The sequence below is a fragment of the Periophthalmus magnuspinnatus genome, chromosome 18 (assembly GCF_009829125.3).
Source record: "Periophthalmus magnuspinnatus isolate fPerMag1 chromosome 18, fPerMag1.2.pri, whole genome shotgun sequence".
Lineage (NCBI taxonomy): Eukaryota > Metazoa > Chordata > Actinopteri > Gobiiformes > Gobiidae > Periophthalmus > Periophthalmus magnuspinnatus.
Window position 1 is genome coordinate 24,872,149 of NC_047143.1, and position 20,648 is coordinate 24,892,796.

The 20,648-nt window shown below is 44.0% G+C and overlaps 1 protein-coding gene across 20 annotated transcripts in view; it reads left to right on the forward strand.

The window, feature by feature from the left end:
• The window catches only part of LOC117386481 (nuclear factor 1 B-type-like), a 122,531-nt gene that overhangs the window by 51,943 nt on the left and 49,940 nt on the right, over positions 1 to 20,648 (forward strand). For all 20 annotated transcript variants that reach the window (XM_055229063.1, XM_055229073.1, XM_055229074.1 and 17 more), the window contains exons 3-4: positions 16,084 to 16,140; positions 19,997 to 20,065. In XM_055229063.1, the coding sequence (XP_055085038.1) occupies positions 16,084 to 16,140; positions 19,997 to 20,065 (126 nt within the window). The remainder of the gene's footprint in view (positions 1 to 16,083; positions 16,141 to 19,996; positions 20,066 to 20,648) is intronic.

Genomic DNA, 20,648 nt, shown 5'->3' on the forward strand with positions numbered 1-20,648 from the left:
ACCACATGTTGTTATTGCTGCAGTGGCAGAGGGGGCTGCCCCAGCAGGCCTGAGGAGCACACAACAGATTTGCTCCCTGTGTTTTTGCCAAGAATGTGCAACACACTCCTCTCTCTCTGACTCTGAGTGTGAGTTTAAAGTGTCCACATTACGATATTTTCTGATCTGTGCTGCTTATAATGCTGTTTCCTCGTCACAAACAGACCTGGAGATGTGTTTTCATTCACACGTTTAACACACAAACCCTGCGTATTTAAGCTTAGAGTTCTTCGCTCAAACGGAAAACGCTCTGTTCCACCTTGTGATGTCATCGTGTGGTGATACAGGAAGTGCTTCGCTGTGTTTTTAAACTCCACACACCTTCATTTCTTGAATTATTTGGATTATTTCAGCTCTGGAATTGCGGTTTTCGACAGAATTAAAGGTAAAATGCAGCTGCTTTAACTTGAAAACTACCACGTCGTGACATCACAAGGTGGAACAGAGCGTTTTGACGTGTGTGTGAATGAAACAAAACACAGCTCCAGATCTGTTTTTGAGGCGGTAACAGCATTATAACACAACTTAAAGCTCACAAGAGTCAATTTTGTGTAGTATAAAAGCTTTAAAGGTACATTTTGATAGAGATAGATTAGATCATTTCTGAGTTCATATGTTTTCACGTTTAGATCGAGTTCACATCTGGTTTTGGGATGACTTTAGACCTGTTTTTAGCTCATCCAATCCACTTTACTTTTATAGCGCATTTTATAAACCTGACACAGACAAATTAAGACGTCAACAAACAGCAAACAGAGCAATAAATAAAATAAAAAAACACAATAAAACTGGTTAATCTGGCTCAAACCAAATCCAATCCCAAGCTCACGTTTAGACCCGGTTCAGTCCCGGTTCAGTCCTATCTCAGACGTCGTTTTTATCAGTTGTCGTCCTGATATCGTCTTTGTTTACTCCTCTATCTCTTCCCCGCTCGTACCTCCTTGCACTTAAGTACTCCCCTTAAACCGTCTGCTTGCGTTACGGCGATGGGAATAGCAGTTAAACCTAGATTAGCTTCACGTTCTGATCTCCTCTAAGAGATATTTCGTCGGCGATTACGGGCCGCTTTGTTGTGGTAGGCGACGCGCTGTTGGCTGTATTAAGCGCTTGTACTGTATGTTTATGTTGGAACGGAGCATGCGGGACCACAGTACTGAATAGATGGCACACCTCCGCTGATGTTATAGCTTCTATCTCCAGACGCTGTGGAGGGCCCTTGAGGAAAAGAGGGGATACATTTGGACCGACGCCAGCGCTCTGACCTTGCGGTGGGCACAGCCGTTGTCACTCCCTCTTGAGTTATGTGAGAATCAGTTTTATGATCCTGTTATTTTTTTAATACACTACTGCATGAGAATATGAAAAAAAACACCAAAAAAAAAAAAAACCCAAACTGCCATCTATCGTTGCTTCCTTATTTGGCGTTTTATGCAATTGGCCCACTAGCTTCTTTTGTTAAGGCTTCGGGAGCTGGACTCGTGCCAGCAGAGGCATGGCCGCCATACCCACATCTGTACAATATATAGCTCATTTACAGGACCTCTATGGGGAGAAGTTAAACGTATATGGTCTCGGTTTACATCACGAGTTTACGATTATTCACAATTATTGACATTATGACCAGACAACGCTGAAATCCTTAATATACTTTCATTCGCGCTGCCAAATATGTACGTTTATGACCAATACCTGCTTGGCGTTTCTCCAGTTTCGACTTATTTTAGTCTCGGTGTAGGTCTGGTTTAGCGTTTTTTCCACTTTCAAGACGCTAAAATCGGTTCACGTCAAGGAACTAAACGCGCATTCATACACAGAAACAGGGGCGAGGTGGGTTAAGCGTCTTCGACAAGGACGCAACGATCGCATTCGCGTTTGGAAGCTAGAATCGGACCGTGGATCAGCCGCTCGACCGATCACGTTTATGTCAAAAAGCAGGATTTGACCTGAACAAACCGTCTCTACTTAAAATCTCGTAACGAACAGCAGCTTTACCCAAACTCATGTGACTCGCAAAAAACGGTTAAACCCATTTACCCCACATCTCAGACGTCCCCGGATGCTTTGATTGGCTCCAGCTTTGAGTGGGTCCCGTCTGCAGCCTCATTAACAAGGGCAGGGGTTTTACTGGCCACGCGGCAAGGCACCGGGCTTTCAACCGCCAACCAGTCCCCCCCCCGCCCGCCCCAAGCAACCGCCCCAGGAACAACATACTGTCTCACCTGAGTAACTTTATGACGCTGTTTAGAGGGCAGTGAAGAGATTTCATGGGTATTGGGTTCTAAAGGATTGCTCAACACCTTCAAGAAGCGTTGGGGGCGGGAGTAGCTTAGTTGGTAGAGCCTGCGGATCCGAAGGTTGCCGGTTTGAATCCTGCGTTTGGCGTAAACATTGTGCGGTTCCAGCTCCCACAATTGAATGTTGTTGCGTTCTTTTGCGAGACACTTAATCCACCTCATTCCCAGCGTCTGTGAGCGCCTTGAAGGTGGAAAAATGTGAAAATGTACACACGTTTTGCCATTTCTAAAACCGTATATTCAGTTTCTAATACCGTTATACATTTGTAAACCGTACGTGATGATAGCTATTGACGTTTTATTGATGTTAACAGAACGGAACAGAGATTTTATAGCGACTACCGCACTCAAAACAACACTTTAAAGCCAGTTTTGTCCTTCTAAAACGAGTACGTCAAGCTAATATTAAAGGTAAATCATTATCTGCGATGCGTAGGTTCCAGAACGATAAGAAATTAGGACCGTTGCCATAATGATTAACAAATTAAAACTAAAAATAGTGTCTTCTGAATGCGGGAAAAGTCCTAAAAATATCGGATGAAACACAAACCTGAAACTGAACCCTCAAGACAATTACAAATAGGTGTAATAAACTCTAGCGTATTGAGTCTTTCTAGGTGTGAAAAGGTTGTGTTTACACCTAAAAATACATATCGCGTTGACCCAAATCGAAGCTAAACATGATGCAAGTGAGCGCAACAGATCAGGGGATGTGATGACGCTGCAGGAACCTCGGATTGTAAAGACCAAAGCCGCTCGTTCTGCACCTGCCTCTCCGCTCCCTACTGGAGTTGTAATGGTAAAAATAAACTGGCTTCACATCTGTTGGCAATGTCAGTAGTCTGTTTTTATGCTTGTAATGACACATTAAACTCTGTGGTTCGTTTCCCTCCCTCCTCCTCCAAACCCTATGTCCCATTCCAGTAGCTCTCTCTCTCCGTCTTCTTTCTCCCTCTCTCTGTTTCTCTCTGTGCCAGGGAAATCTTTGGGAATGACTGTGGACTTTTTGTCTGTTTTGGTCCAACATCTGAGTCGTTGGATGTGGTGGCATTCTACAATCGGATAATTCCTTCCTGTTTTTTTTTTTTCCCCGTGGTACTTTTTCTTTTTTTTTTAGGTGTGCGTGCGTGGGTGGGTGCTTGTTTGGCTCATGGGTGACGGGTGGCTTCTCGCCCAGCTGGAGGGGAGCCATTTTGCCCTGTGGAGGGAGCACCCAGTCAGACGGCCGGCTGTGTTGCGTGGTCTGGACTTAGGCCCTTGCCAGCAGGATCTCCCTTTGGCTGCGGGCTGACGCGACTGCCACAAGTGCTGACAATCACTGACACATCACTGGCAACGCTCGGGCGGCCGGCGAAAGAATGTGACTTGCAAAAACGCAGTTGACAAAACAGATAAGTCGGGACGTCACAAAATCTATTGTTAGTGTTATGACTATTGGGAACTCTTTAGAATTCCTAGACTAGAACGAAGTCTCGCTGTAGTTTTTTTATCCACACGTCCTCTGTTATGTCTCGAGCCCGGTCAAACGTGATCGTCCAATCAGATCCGCTTTTTTGACACACGGGAAACGAAGGAGCTCATTGGTTGTCTGTGATTTGCAAATAAACTCACATTTCTCTCACCTCAGATTAACAGAATTTCCCTTTTCGCTTGCTGATTCTGCACAAATCTGCCATGTTTTTCAGCCCAGTGTGATATATTTTTCTTTTAACACACAAACCCTGCGTATTTAGGCTGAGAGTTCTTCGCTCAAACTGAAAACGCACGGTTCCACCTTGTGATGTCATCATGTGGTAATACAGGAAGTGCTTCGCTGCGTTTTTAAACTCATTTCTTGAATCGTTTGGATGATTTCAGCTCTGGAATTGATGACTTTCCACTTTACTTTTATAGCGCATTTTCTAAACCTGACACAGACAAATTAAGACGTCAACAAATAGTAAACAGAGCAATACATTTAAAAAAAAAAACAATCCGGCGACACTGAAACGAAGGAGCTCATTGGTCGTCTATAATTTACAAATAAAATCACATTTCTCTCACTTCAGATTAGCAGAATTTCCTTTTTTGCTCCTTGATTCTGCAGAAATCCGCCATGTTTTTCAGCCCCGTGTGATATATTTTTCCATTTAAAAACCGGACAAACGGACCGTGCGTGTCCCCGATTGGCTAATCCACCTGTCAATCACGCCCATGTGCGTTTTCTGGATCCCAAACAAACTAAATCCTTAATCTTCTTCCATTCCCTTCATCTCGTAAATCAGCATTGACCAAGAATGTGCACCGGCGACCAGCTTTACGAACTCAAACCCTCAGACAGATAAAGTTAAGTTGATGTGACATTAATAGACGGATAAAAGAACACTTTACATTCGCTGTTTTGAGTTTAAATGAATTATTTTCGCTCGTAAAACTGTCCGCGCTGACCTGAGTGATCCTGGTTATCAATGAACCAAATAATCATGGCCACTCGTTCAAGGCGTTCAACCTATTCTCACGTTTTCTTCGTTCTTTCTACATTCTTAAACGGATCCGACGACGTTCTGTAAAAGCAGCAGAAGAAGTTCAAAACTGTTCAAAGTTAAAGCATCAAAAAATGATATCGTAAAGTAAATTTATCAAAATATATTCATTGCTACTCCTTTTCAACATCACAGAGTAACTTTTGAAACTTTAACCCGATCAATAGTTTTAATTTCCAGTCATTTTAAACTGATTTTTATGAGTTTGAAGCCAAATACAATTGCTTTTCTGCGTTTCGCTCCTGGGCACGAGCTCTTAGGGTATTGGCATGCTCCGTGTGCGATAAACATGTAGGTAACACTGGATTTGTAAGTCTGCTTTCTTATCAGCCCCAACCAGAAGCCAAGCACAAAATTTAACATTTTCTGAACTCCGCGAACTCTGCAAGCTGCAAAGCAAGAGTTTGTTAGATAATTTTCCGAAAGGTGCGTTTGATTTCACAACAATGCCGGCGCGGAACAGAGAGCGCGCTTGTGTGACGAGGTTCAAAGCAAGTCGGGCGCTAAAAGCAGTTAAGCTCGTGAGTATCGCCACCGAGCTGTCCCTGAACTATGATCTGTTGGCCGACTCTCATCTCTGGGGAGAGCGGGGAATTTCCCAGATCCCTGAACGTCCCGCCATCTCTCATTCCGTCCCGTCCCCTCCCTCTCCTCTCCTCTCGTCTCTCTCTGTCTCTCTCCGCGGACCAGTTGAGGCTTGCAGGTTTGAACCCTCCTCTGTGTTGCCGGCCTCCCATGCCCATTGCCACTCAAGCAGCGGGGGTCCGACGCATTTGTCTCATAATTATCCGAGTGGACGGGGGGGTTGCGAAGATGAAAGGGTCGATCACAGTGCTGCTCTGTCAAAGGTCTGTCTGCCTGGCTGGGGGGTTTTGGATCTATCTCCTCGGTCCCCTCTTGTTGCCGCGTACGCTTACCCACCGCCCCGCCGCCGCGCACACACACCCGGGACGGTCCCTCACTCAAGAGCGGCCCGCGCGGAGTATATAATGCCGCTCGTGGACTCGCAGCCCCCCCTCCTCCGCATGTACGAGCCCCCCCGCTGGTTCATTCACAACTACAAAACTGCAGAAAATACCCCCCACCCTCACATCCTGAAAGACTCGAAACTCCGCGGGCCACTCTAACAAGCCCCGCCCCCACGAACCCGCCTCCCGCCTAGCCCCTCCCACGCTCCCCTCCGCCGCCGCCACCACCTTTCTCCTTCTTCTCCTCTTAACTACTGGCTAGGAGTTAATGGACTGTTTTGGCTAGTCTCCAGACGGTGAGTGTCACCTCATTAGCCTATAGCGGCTCGCTCCCAGACTGCTCCTTGTGTGTGTGTGTGTGTGCGTGCGTCTGTGTATTTGTGTGTGGGACGAATACAACAACGGAATGCCATTGCCTCCCCCTCCGCCCTTTCCCCAAAAACCCTCCCACCATAGACCCTTAGCCTCTCTCCCCTTCCCACCACTACAATGAATGAGAAAACACGCATGCATAATTAAGTCTATAGTCTCGTCCTCATTGCTAGCCTCCGCTACTTAAAAAAAAAACCTGCTTGGAAGTTTGCCACTGTGTGAAAAAAATCTAGTGTCTTCAAACCAGAGAGATGTGGCCAACCTTCCACCCCGGTATGAACCTTCCCTTTCTTCTCCGGGCTCTCCGAATGGCAGGGTGGCAACAGCGGGCGAATGTGAATGCCACCCGGTCCTGCCAGTCAATTACGCCAAAACAAAGCTAATTGTTTGTTTGGTGCGTACCCAAAAGATGCCGAGCCCGGCCATTGATGGGGGCCATTGTTTCAACGCAGATGCAAACTCGCTTTTTCTCACAGACGAGACTTGACGCTGATTAAGGTTGTGAATGATGAGACCACACTTTCACAAAATCAGTTAATCCACGCTGCTTTTATAACTGTAAACAATGTTGGCGTTTCATCCACTGAGACGCTTTCTCACATTCAAACGGGTTTTTTTTTTTCGTTAATTGTTGGGAAAAAATGTCTGGAAAACCTGCGCTGGACAAAGTTGCCGATTGCAGCGTCCGTGTTTAGCTCAAATCCAGTGCGCAGACTTAGCTTCCTAAAAATAATTTGATAAAATCTGCAAAAACGGCGTACTTGAGAAACCGAAATCATTTGGCTTTTGCATATTAAGTGATGTGAGTAATTAACGAAAATGGCTCAAACTTGTGTTGGTTGGCGGCAAATCAGTTTTGAAAGCGCGGCGTGATTTTGTCTTATTAGTATCTTCAATGTCGCTGAGTGAACTGTGAATGTTTGGTTGGACGAGTGCGATTCCAGCTCCTACAGATGAATATTGTCGTTGTGTCCTTGGGCAAGACTCTTAACCCGCCTCGTTCCCAGTGTCTGCGTGCACCGGCGTATGAACGTTTAAGTGTTTCCTTGATGTAAAGCGCTTTGAGTGTCTTAAAAGTGGAAAGACGCTGAATAAAAATGCGACGATCTACCATTTAAATCCAGGTTTTCTTGTCCAATGACTTTTTCGCCGTATCATAGCAACATCTAATTAAAGTCAACATTTTTAGACAAAGCCGAAAAGCAGTTTTTTATTTTCGTCTCGCTTTGAAAGTGTGAGAACAGGGTAAACTGGAGTAGTGGAAGGGGGGTGTTTGGGAGCTGTAAGTGGGACAGGAGCAGGGGCGAGCCTGCTCATTTGTCATGGGACAGATGAGGTACTGTGTTGCGGTGTGTCATGTGGTTTGTCTGCTGCTCGGCCGACGACTCTGCCGCTCATGTACGCCGCAGATCAGCTCGCGGCGGGGCGCTGGGTCTGTGCCCATGTTTGTGTGTGCGTGCGCCCGCCTGTGAGGATCCTGGGGACTCGCGCCCGTCAGTTTGTTGTGGGCATGCTGAGTAGAGTTTTGTTGGATTGGTTATAAAGCGAAAGTTTGTTTAACTTCGGTGACGTGGGATTTGTGCCAAATAAGTCTGAAACAATTAGTATTATAAAAATCTACTTTACTTATGAAGCTATTTGACTGTCTCTTATTCAACCCTATTGTGGCACTGCTCTTAAAGCTGCATTATGTAACATTTTTGGCATCTCCTTTAACATGTTATTGATGTTAAAGGTTCTATATTACACAAAATGGATTATTGTGATCGTTAAGTCATGTTATAGTGCTGTTTCCTCCTCAAAAACACACCTGGAGTTGTGTTTTGTTTCATTCACACATGTTTGAGTAACACTTTATTATTAGTCTGTAACATTTCCAAAGCTCAAAATGCTCTGTTCCACCATGTGATGTCATGAAGTGGTAGTTTTTAAGTTCCTTTTACCTTTAGTTCAGTAGTAGAGTGACAATTCCAGAGCTGAAATCATCCAAATGATTCTTGCGAAGGTGTGTGGAGTTTAGAAACAGAGTTGAGCACTTTCTGTATCACCACATGATGACATCACAAGGTGGAACAGTGCGTTTTCTCAGCCTAAATACGCAGGGTTCGTGCGTTAAACATGTGCGAACGAATCAAAACACAACTCCAGCTCTGTTTTCAACGAAGAAACATAACACAAATCAGAAAACACTTCCAGACTCTTTAAGATCTACTGTTTTTTCAAGGTATTTTTGCGCATTAAAAACACCTGCGTCGAACTAAACGCAAGGTCGACTCGTTTAATGCGATTGTGTGGAACTTTTCAAGCGATAAAAAGCAATAACGTTTCCATGGAGATGAGCAGATGGTCGACTGTCCAGCAGAAAAGTGACATAGCTCCTTTATCACGTCCATTTGCCAATCCAGTCCCATCATTTTCAAGTTTATTTTCATGTAAAACCTTGATGAAACTTTGCCGATTGATTGAGATCGGTGTGTATTTTTTTCATGACCGATGCTGATACCGATTATTTCGAATCCATAGCAACCAATGCACGAAAAACTAGCTACATGTAAGACCAATTTTGATTATTTTTCCCAAATCTACTCGCGCACAATCTCGTTTTACTACAAACTAGACAGGGGAGCAGTGTAGTCGCATTTTTGCAGTCCCCTCTTTGGACTAAAGTGCTCAAATAAAGCTTTATGCATATTTTTACGCGCATATTTTGGCAGCTGCTTGGGCCAAACAAAATACCGACCTCTGCTGGAGATTTAAGACCGATCGCCGCTTCGCTAAAACGTAAATAGTGACATTATTATTGCGCTCGCCGTACAGGATATTTTCGTGTTTGTTGTACGTGAGACTTATAGCCGAAGTGGGACCCGAGCCCAGACCAGAACAATACGTTACAGTGCGTGCGCGTTCCCTCCTCCTCGTCCTGAATCCGTCTGCGCTGTCTGTCCTTCACAAAACCAGCCCAAACGCCATTGTTCTTTCAGACGCTTCAACTTTGGCCCTGTCACTTTCTCTTGGCCTTTTGCCTTTTCTTTTTTCATACGATTGTGTCAGTGTTGTGTGTGTGTGTGTGCGCGTGTGTTTTTGTTCGTTCGGTGTAACTCATCCTCGCCGTATACCTGCGTCCCCCCCTCCCCACCCCCCCGTCACCAGCCCGACATCTGATAGGGAAGGCTATCCGGATTACCAGGTGCTCCGCCAAGTCAATAAGAAATACTCGCCTTGTCCCAATTATGAGATAATCATTACAGTGTCACCCGGGAAATAGACGGCACCGACCGCGCGGGAGGGGAGTTAGTAGACGGGGGGGGGGGGGGGGTATGAGGTAGAGCTGGACAGTAACTGGATACTTTTACTCCAGACGGTTAATAAAGTAAATTTTTCAAGGTTAATTAAAACTGATAAAGTGCGTGATGGATTATGTCAGAATGGTTTTTAATATGTAGTTCTCGTAGACTAATCTCTTCTGTCTATGTAATAAAATAAAACGTCCCAGTTTTGCCCTCGTACATATGCTAGGAATGCGTAATGAAACTAACTTGGGACCGCTGCGTTTTGATGTTTTTTAAGACGGTAAAAACCTCAAACTGTGCTTTCGAATACTTCAAACTTTACTTTTACTTCAGGTTCGAACTTGTAAACCAACCAAACTCGCGTCGTTTTTGTTAATTATCCCACGCGCTGACATAAGATCGTAGCATTTGGCTTTTACGTAACATATACACTGGCAACGTACGCTCATTAGTTACAGATGCCAGTTCCAAGATGGCCGCCCCCCGTTTCCCGCTGACCCTTACCATTCATATCAGTGTCACGCGGCCCAAACCCAGTGCCAACCTTTCGCAGGATACCGCGCGCAAGTCGGCCGCGGGGCTTCGATGCCAAAATGCAGTGTCTGTGGTTATCGGGAGGGGCGGCGGTGGCGGCGGTGGTGGAGGTGGCGGGGCAGGCGGCGGGGGGCATCGGCAGTTGGCAGGCTGGCACACAATGGTTGGCACAGAAAGATCCTCCCCTCGTCAGCGGGCACATTTCGTCGCCCGTATCTTTTGTTTGGCTTGTTTGGGTTGCGGCTCATCCTGATAAAGGCCACTTTGTTTAGACAACAAAGCGTGAGGGAGGGAGAGATAGAGGGACAAAGAGATAGGACGGGAGAGAGAGGCCGGCGGAAAAAAAGGCGGCAAAAAGGAGATCGCAGATGGAGAGGTGCAGCGGCGGAGTCAATGGAGACATATGGGAACAAGGAGGCCTAAAGATATAGTTTTAACTGTATAAGGTGATATTGTCACAGATACCCAATAACGCATCTACACACAGGCGCGCATGAAGTCGCACAATGGAGTCAGGATTGTGTGTCGGACGGCGGGACATAGATAGGCCGATAGTGAGCGAAAAAGAAAGAGATTTGGAGAATAGAGCGGGATCTGGCAGCGGTTGGAAGGCAGCCCGAGCGCCGTGAGGTCATCTGCAAACTGCCAATGATAGAATCCAGGAGCAGAGGAGGACACCTCAAGAGCGCACAAACTCACACACGGCTCACACACAGCTCACACACAGCTCACGCAGTTCACACAGCTCACACACAGCTCACACACAGCTCACACACAGCTCACACACAGCTCACACACAGCTCACACAGCTCACACACAGCTCACACACAGCTCACACACAGCTCACACACACCTCACACAGCTCACACACAGTTCACACACAGCTCACACACAGCTCACACGGCTCTCACACAGCTCACACACAGCTCACACACAGCTCACACACAGCTCACACACAGCTCACACACACCTCACACAGCTCACACACAGCTCACACACAGCTCACACGGCTCTCACACAGCTCACACACAGCTCACACACAGCACACACACAGCTCACACAGCACACACACAGCTCACACACAGCTCACACACAGCTCACACACAGCTCACACACAGCTCACACACAGCACACACACAGCACACACACAGCACACACACAGCTCACACACAGCTCACACACAGCTCACACACAGCTCACACACAGCTCGGCCTCCAAACAAACTCTTAGGTCTGTTTTACTTGAGGAGGCAGCACAGAGGAGGAGGACACTGAGCATAAAGTCGACTTGGCCACATCAAATATTTACTCAGGAGCAGCTGTATTGTCGAAACATTACGCATCAGAGCTGTGCTGTAATGAGGTCGATATTTCTGCCCCTCTCTCTGTTCCTGCTTCTCCTGGAGCCCTCCCTCCCTCCTGCCTCCCCAGGCTGCTGAAATGCGTCTTGGCTCAGGACCCATGCCTCTGGCAGCCACAGTGCTGTACATGTGCACAGAACCCCGCTCGGCATAAAATGGCTGCCAGACAGGCTTCTTCTCCTGAAATGTCGACAGCGGTATGCATCTGCAGGCTGTGCGCGCCGCGCGTGCGCACTCTTATTTTGTGGGATACTTGTACGTGTCTGCATGTGTTTGTGGGATGGGGCCGTGCATCAACGTAAAGAACTATACTTTCCTAAACTGTGGCTAATTTGATCCACACTGTGTTGTGTGTGTGCATGTGTATCCCAGTGTTTAGGGGACCCGAGCGGGTATCATGCCAAAAATGAGAGGGGTGGGTTGGTGGAGTGAGTGTTTTAGTGATTATAAAATCCAGGCGGGTAGCACACATGGGCGTGGAAAAACCTCACAAGAACTGTGCAACTTTCTTGCAGAGCCAGATTTCTGTTGCCATTAGCTCTAATTGGCTTAATGGTTACAGTGGTATGATAAGTATCCCACCGGACAAGAAGGTGTAAGAACTCATGGACACATCCAATAGCCACCAGCCTCCTCTGCTGTTTTTTCCCTTTTGCTGAGTAACAGTAGATAATCTGATTCATACGTGCTTCCTTCATGAAACGGTTTGTTTATTTAAACAAGTGGTAGGGACAGAGGGTGCCAAGAAATGTTGTTTTTGGAAAGGGCCGTGGGTGTACGTGTGGCGTGTGTGTGTCAGACTCCTCCAGCCCTGCCAAGCTCCCAGGGCAGAGCCGGCCTCCTCCACCACAACTGTTTATTTACAGGTTACTCCAGTGTTTATTTGAACACTATCGGATTGGCCCGGCTTCTGCACAGAACACCTTTCAGACACAGGCCGAGGCCTCGTGCCCTGTAGGTCCTATTCTTCAACACACTCGTCCTCATTTTCCATTAGAATGTAAACGTTCAGCTCGTGTGCGTGTCTGTCCTAAAGACCTGTTGATGTACAAAATAATACTTACTCTTTATTGTAACTTTACTATAAGGTCACTCTGTGTCCGCCCAACCTTTAAATCCTAATTTTAGCACTTAGTGTATTTGCCCGGAGGTGGTGGTACCGGCGCTGCCCTTCCTGGGTCAAAGGTAAAATGTAATGCAATAGGGGAGGTGTACAGCGCTCGGGCGCAGCCTTGGCAGATGTGCCATATGCCGGCTCCACCTTGAGTCGTCCAGGTGGTCTCTCCTGGTGCTACACGGGGCCTCATGCTGGAGGATGCTGCCTGGGATCTCTAATTGCTACGACCATCTGCTCTTTTTGTCATGGTTGCCTGTTCAGCCCTTGAAGTCGGGAAAAAACGCAAAACAAAAACACAAACTCTGATCGGACTTAAAGCCGCTCACCCCTCCCTCCCCCTCGTATACTGTAGCCCTCTTCTTCTCACTACTTTCACCTTCCTCTTCCTCTCCCCCCGCTCTCTCTCTCTCTCCTTTCTCTGCGGCTCTGTGTCTTTGCAGCGGGCGTGGAGTTGGCAGTTGTAACTAGACTGATGGATGACTCTGAAAGTGGCATGGGGGGGGTGGGGGGGGTGGGGGGGGAAGACAGAGAGACAAGGCCGCCCGAGCTCCCCGCAATCACTTTATAGACATGTACTGTGCCAAGTCCACACAAAACTCGGCCTGCCCACAAAAGCCGCTTTACAACCCTAATGTGTGTGTGTGTGTGTGTGTGTGTGTGCGGAGACTCGCGCCTTACTGCAAGCAAAGCAGTGGGAACTGTTTTGCTGAGACCATACAAATGAATAGACGCACATAAATAATTTCAAATCTTTTTTCTACAGCAGCCTACTAAAACTTGAGCTATGTTTTTTATGCTATCCGGAAGCGGGGCCGACATACATTATAACGCTTGCATATATCTTCGCTTTAGGGCTACACTTACAAAAAAAGGGGGATTTTTTTTTCCTTTTCTTAACGTATGGCCCTGCTCCCTCCCTACTTTGTCATCGTTGAGCTGCGGCCAAGAACATTCTGTTTTTGCAGCGCTGTTTAATAGTCAAATTTAGGAGCGGGGGGAGCAGGCAACAGAGACACTGCAAAGGAACAAGAAAGGGATAAATCTTTCCGCCATTTTTTTTTGTTTTTTTTGTTTTTTACGTCTGCAACTCCCTCTATTTTTTCTCCTCCGTGCAGCCGCTGTAACACAACTCGGGGGTTGGAGAAGGGGGCTGATGGGAGCAGGGGGTATCTCAGTTCACTGTCTCTGGTCTGTGTTTTAAGGCGGAGATGATAATCGGACTGCTGGTTCTCGTTGGGGCGTGTGTGTGGCTCAGACTGGTTTCAATCACACTGGAGGTCCACCAGACTCGAGCGCCTTGTATGTTTTTGTTTTGAAGGATTTTCCTCCAAAACAACCATGACTTGATTTGAAAGATGTGTGCAAGTGCGGACGTTGGTTTTAAGGTTCGGCGGATTGGAATAGCGTTTTTTCAGTGGTGGAATGTGACAAAATACAGTGTTTAAGTTTACATTTTAGGCATTTTATGTACATTTTACAGTGGATTCTTTTTACTTTTACTTCACTACATTTGAGAGCAGTATCTGTACTTTCTACTCCACTACATTTTTGATCTGTACTGCAAAGTAAAAGTACTTTTTCTTATAGTTTGAGACCTGCTGAAAACACACGAGCAACAAAAATGTACAAATAAAAACAGCTGGAAAAGAACAAATCAGTTGTTTCTGTTGAACAAAATCATCACAAATCTTAAAAATAATCACTACATTTGAGGCTTTATTAGAAAAAATCCTCATGATAAATATTGACTCGCAAAAAATATTGTTGTAGTAATTATCTTTTTTGGTTAAATGTCGTTTATATTGCACAAAATTGACTCTTGTGACGTTCAAGTCTTGTTATAATGCTGTTACTTCATCAAAAACAGACCTGGAGTTGCGTTTTGTTTCATTCACACATGTTTATTATTAGTCTGTGACATCTCCAAAGCTCAAATCGCTCCGTTCCACCTTGTGATGTCACGAAGTGGTAGTGGTTTTCAAGTTAACATCTACAATTTACCTTTATTTTCTGTATCACCTCATGACATCACAAGGTGGAACAGAGCGTTTTCTCAGCCTAAATCTGCAGGGTTTGTGCGTTAAACATGCGCGAATGAACCAAAACACAACTCCATTATAACACAGATAAAAGTGTAATATGAGCTCTTAAACATTTCCTCTGCGGTCCGGTGCGGCGCTCGTCAATCCCGGTCGCTCCAGACTAAACGTTCAGTGGAAAGAACAGGACTTGTGTTCCCTGGCCGCTCTCTCCCCTCCTGTCCTCCCTTGGTTTTTTTTCGTCCTGCGTTCGTACCTTGCACAGCAGGACGGAACACATTTTCTCCTGCCCCCCTGGACACTCCCCCAGCAGCAGCAACGTGTTTGAAAAATGACACACTTACAGTACATGAGGCCAGTGGGTTTTATCATATCCTGTGTCGGACAGTGCTCCGCCTTTTGCAAAGTTTACCCTTCCATTCAGGATAATAGTGTGTAAACAGATAAGAAAAACATTAAGACGTCAAGCGAGATGTTTAATTAAAGATAGAACGTTGAGCTGGAAGTGAGCAGGGGTGCGTGTTAACGGGGGAAAACATTAGAACTCATTATTTCAGACAAAAACGAATAGGATAAAAAAATTAGCACATGCAAATTAAACATTAAAGGGCCTATATGAAGCAAAAATGACTCTTGTGAGCGTTAAGTCGTGTTATAATGTTGTTTCTTCATCAAAAATAGACCTGGAGTTGTGTTTTGTTTCATTTACACATCTTTATCATGAGTTTATGTACATCTCCAAAGCTCAAAACGCTCCGTTCCACCTTGTGATGTCATGAAGTGGTAGTTTTCAAGCTAGCAGCTACATTTTACCTTTAGCTCAGTTGAGATTGGCAATTCCAGGAGCAGAAATCATCTAAATGAGTCAAGAGATTAAGCTGTATGAAGTGTAAAAACACCGCGGAGCACTTCCTGTATCACCTCATGACATCACAAGGTGGAACAGAGGTGTTTTGTTTCTTTCACGCATGAGAAAACAAACTCCAGGTCTGTTTGTGACGAAGATAAAACATTATAACAGAGATAATAGCGTAATATGAGCTCTTTAACTATTCCTCTGCGGTCCTGTACAGCGCTCGTCGTTTAAAAACACTTCCTGTATCACCAAATGACATCACAAGGTGGAACAGGGTGTTTTTTGAAAGAGGAAATCAGTCTAAATATGCAGGGTTTGTGTGTTAAACATGCGTGAATGAAAGAAAACACAACTCCAGGTCTGTTTTTGACGAGGAAACGACATTATAACAGATCAGAAAATAGCATAATACGGGCCCTTTAATAGAGTAATTTGGGCCCTTTAATCGTGTAATATGAGCCGTTTAAACTTTACACTGAGACGTCCAAACTTTGAAAAGTAAAACTGAACAGAAACCACCGTAGCAACGCATTTCTAGCCGTGCGTTTGCTCAAAAATACAAAAATAAACCTGCCTCCTTGACCTTTCCAAGCCTTACTGTACTTCCACGTTACTTTGTCCTGCTTTTCCTTGCGCTGTGTGATCCTAATCCCGCTGTTGTGTTGTCCTGTCGTGTGTGTGTGTGTGTGCAGACTCACAGCAGTCAGGAAGTCCCAGTAACAATGAGCCAGGCAAGAACCCTCTTCCAGGTACGTACTGTCACTCATCATCTCCGCTGTCAACGCTCCATTGTTCAAGTACAGTCATCGCCGTGCGCATAGCTAGCATACCGACTAGCGCTGGAGCTATGTGGACGCCGTGAACTCGCTTACCCGTACCGAGGTGGAGCGAGGGATCCGGGTATGAAAAGAATTCGAACTGAAAAGCAGAAGTGGTAGAAATATGCATGAATGTTTCGAGTCATTATGGGCGTAATTACGGCGCGTAGTGATGTGATAATCGCGATATTTGGGGTTTTGCGGCGTATTTTATGACACGGCAGTTTAAATTTATTTATATGACGTGTTTAAAAACTACCTAGAAGTGTTTCACGTGGAAAGAAATGAACAGATAACATAAAAAACGTAAAGAAAGAACATTAAAACGCGAAGATATCCTGTGGAGCTGGTGTTAAATGCCAGGGAGGAGAGGGTCTGACAGGCAGAGGGCGCTGTTCTGTAGTCTCGGCTTCAGATTTGGGGGTGTTCAACAACAGTATGTTATAAATTAAAGCGGGAATCGAACCGTCAACCATTTTTAACCTATTTTACAGCCTCTCACTACACTTTTTTTACAATACAGGCGAGTTACGTTCTAAAAATAACCCGTAATAGTCGAAATCCGTGAAGTATCTGCTTTATTTTTAATTTTTCTGTATGTTTTTTGCTGTAAAACCCCTCACCACACACTTTATACACTTTTCTCACACAGGCGTTAACATTTTCTCACATTTCTCTCTCGTTTAAACTCTCTCAAAGTTCAAACCTTCGTAGGCGTCTTTGTCGGTGCAGAACGTTTCATCGACATTGTGGGTTTTGTCGGGGAGAAAACAAATCGCAAACGTACAGCACTTCAGAGTCACACTGCGATCCAACGTTTATGTAATATGTGAGAGCGAGGGACCACTGTACAACAACAGAACAAAATCATGCAAGATAATCCCAGTAAAACTTTAAAAAAATACAGTTTTATTTGAAGTTTTGAGCTGAAATTTGTCCTGGAGGTGACGTTTTCCTCCCTCCACAGCTCAGATCTTACCGTCTTACTTAAAAATGGCAGAAATCGTGATAATATTGCAACAAAAATATACATATAACAAATATTGAGCCCAAAAAAACATTGTTCCGAGGTCATATAGTGATTATCATAACAGGCCGACATGTACGTGGCATCTGACGTTACACAAAAACAAGTTGATTCATTCATATTTTAATAGTGTCATTCTCTGGTCTAACTACAATAAAGTGTTGTATTAATTCAGTTATTAAACAGCAGATTCACACTGAAAACGTCATTATTTCCCTGTTTTAAAACTGCAGTCCCCTGGCACAGAACACAGACTATACACTTTATATTTATGTACAGCTGTTCCATTTTTTATTATTCCAGACCTGCAGAAAAGACTTTTAATGTTCATAATTTGGGCAGAAACAGAAATATACAAATAAAAACAGCTGGAAAAATCTGTCCTAAGCCTTATAGGACTCAAAATCTGCATGAAATACCTTACTTTTTGCTCTTTAAGTACATTTTTAAGCAGCTACTTTAACACTTTCAGTAGATACTTTTACGTAAGTATGTTTTTTTTGCTCTGTTTGAGACTTGCAGAAAAAAGACTTTTATATGAGCAAACAGAAATATACAAATAAACATAACAGCGAGGAAAAATCTGTCAGAATTCATCCATTTGAAGCCTTATAAGACTCAAAATCTGCATGAAATATGTTTATTTTTTACTCTTGAAGTCCATTTTTAAGCAGCTACTTTAATACTTTCAGTAGATTTTTTGCTTGTGATACTTTAACTTTCGTATTTGTTTTGCTCTGGTATAAACTTGAGCACTTCTTCTACCTCTAAACAGAACTTATTCTCTTATAAAACATGAAATATTCTCCTAAAACACTATACTAGCTTCATATTCTTCCAGAGCTGCTTCAGTACCAGCAGATTTTAACTGTGAAAGTGAATTTTTTTCTATTAATTATTGTCAGAAATCTGCAGAAAAGACTTTTAATGTTCAGAATTTGAGCAGAAACAGAAATATACAAATAAAAACAGCTGGAAAAAAGCAAAATTCATTCATTTAAATCCATATAAGACTCAAAATCTGCATGAAATACGCTTCTTTTTTACTCTTTAAGTCCATTTTTAAGCAGCTGTTTTAATACGTTCAGTAGATTTTTGCACGTGTGATACTTTTACTTCAGTATTTTTTTGCACTTGAGCACTTCTTCCAGCTCTAAACATAACTTATCCTCTTATAAAACATAAAATAATCTCCTAAAACACTCTGCTACCTTCATATTCTCACAGCACCGCTCCCTGTAAACTCACAGCGAGCACATTCCCGCAGATCTCGCCCGTAGCCTTGAGCGGCTCGTTTGGGGTCGATCCAGAACCCCGTCCGCTCCTGACAGCCCCGTTGTTCCCCTGACTGACCCGCGCGGTGTCGTCACAATGCAGGAATGAAAATAGTTTGTGAGCTCTATAATTACTTTTCTACCTCAAGAGCAGGTTACGCTCCATCGGGTGCCAAGGAAAACACGCCGTCGAGCCAACGCGTAAGACCTCGGGAGTAGGCACGGTTCCCTCTTCGCTAACGCCGAGCTAGCGCGCACTGGAGGCGGGAGACTGACTTTTGTAGGTGCCAATCGAGCCGCTGATCTTTTTTGGCAGGCTTTTCGTGGCGTTGGCATGGAATCAAAGAGCAGGAGTCATTTGGGTGTCAGGAACTTGTCTGGGAGTTTTCGCTGACGAGCGGCTTTTGATTACCATGCGTAGTATACATTCTTCTGACGCTAAAATTTACATAAGCAACATATCGACGGTTGTCTATATATAAATACGACCTCGGCTGAACCCGCTGAGTTAATACTATAATTAAATACATCCTGTCTTAGAAACGATTAGGCTAAAATGTGCGTTTTGTCGTCGTAATATTGCGAAAATGTAACTTACTTTCTGTTTTTAGCTGCGAATATAAAATAAATATGTGTAAATATATATATAAAACAATTTGACGTCTAAATTATGAGTAAAATTTGATTAGTTTTACGTATATTTATACTTTTACTTTGCTACATTTCACTAACGTTCTTTGATTATTTGAAAACACGATTTCTTTTCTATGTATTTTTAGATATATTTGTAGAAAATAAATAGTGTTTTCATATAATCAAAGAACAGTAGTGAAATGTAGCAAAGTAAAAGTAGTAAAGTGGTGTATTTAAGTAGAAATCTGAGGTATTTGTACATTACTTAAGTTGATTTTAAAGAGGATATTTTGTACTTTTGCTTCACTTCGTTTGAGAGCAGTATCTGTACTTTCTGCTTCGCTACGTTTTTACGCAGGACTGCAAAGTAAAAGTATTTTTTATCACAGTTTGAGACCTGCAGAAAAGGCTGAGGGTTTCATTTTAACACGTTTATAATTTGAGCAACAAAAATAAACAAAAAAACGATTGATTCGACAAAATTCTGCGCAAATCTTTATCAAAATCACCACATTTGACGCTTTATAAGACTCAAAATCTGCACGAAATACTTGTACTTTTTACTCTTTAAGTGCATTTTTAAACAGCTACTTTTTCCATGTTATACTTTTGCTTTTACTTGAGTATTTTCTGCTTGTATATTTGTACTTTTACAACTACTGACAAAGAAAATGGACATGTATCTTTAGTCAAAACAGCTCCACAAAGTACACAGAATATAAAACTGTCATCAGCGTCTGTTTGACCGGAACTAAAACTAATTCAAAAACGTAAAACTCGCTCGTAAACTCCCGCACGTATGACTCTGTTTATTCCACCAGTGTGTAATAATACTCTGTCGTTTCTTTTGCAGTGTACTTGGAGGACAGCTTCATCAAATCCGGCGTCTTCAGCGTTTCCGAGCTGGTGCGAGTATCTAGAAGTAAGCTACTTTTTAACTTTTACACTGAAAACTGATTTACGAGGCCGTGTCCCCGTTTAACTCGTCCAAAAAAACCAAACAACGGGCACTTTTGTTTACTCTGAGCGAACACTTTGTGAGGTTTTTAATAGGATTAGCGTTTGACTGTCTGATTCCGCAGTAGAAGATCTGGTCTGGCAGGTTTTGAGTCGGCGGTAGCACCTGTGCGGCTCCGTGTTTAGACATGTACGAGAGCCGTTTAAGGTTGCTCTGCTGAATCGCTCCGGGCTTCGTTTACCTGTGATGCCTTATACATTATTATTGCATTATACAAGACCCGTCGACACAAAGGGCTCATTCAGAAAGACGGCGCTGGAATGTGAAAAGTGCTACTCTTATATGTGTAATTACCATTGTTTTAAGACGTATTTTTGTGTTTAACGTCACTGAATTTGTGAGTAAACGTGTCAGTAGGTCTGGTATCGCTTCAGACAAGATTAGAATTTGATTTTTTTATCTTTATTTAAACAGAGAGGTGCAATGAGAGCAATTAGACTGTGTTTTTTTATAGGTCCCATGTTCAAAATACAAAAAAAAACAAAAA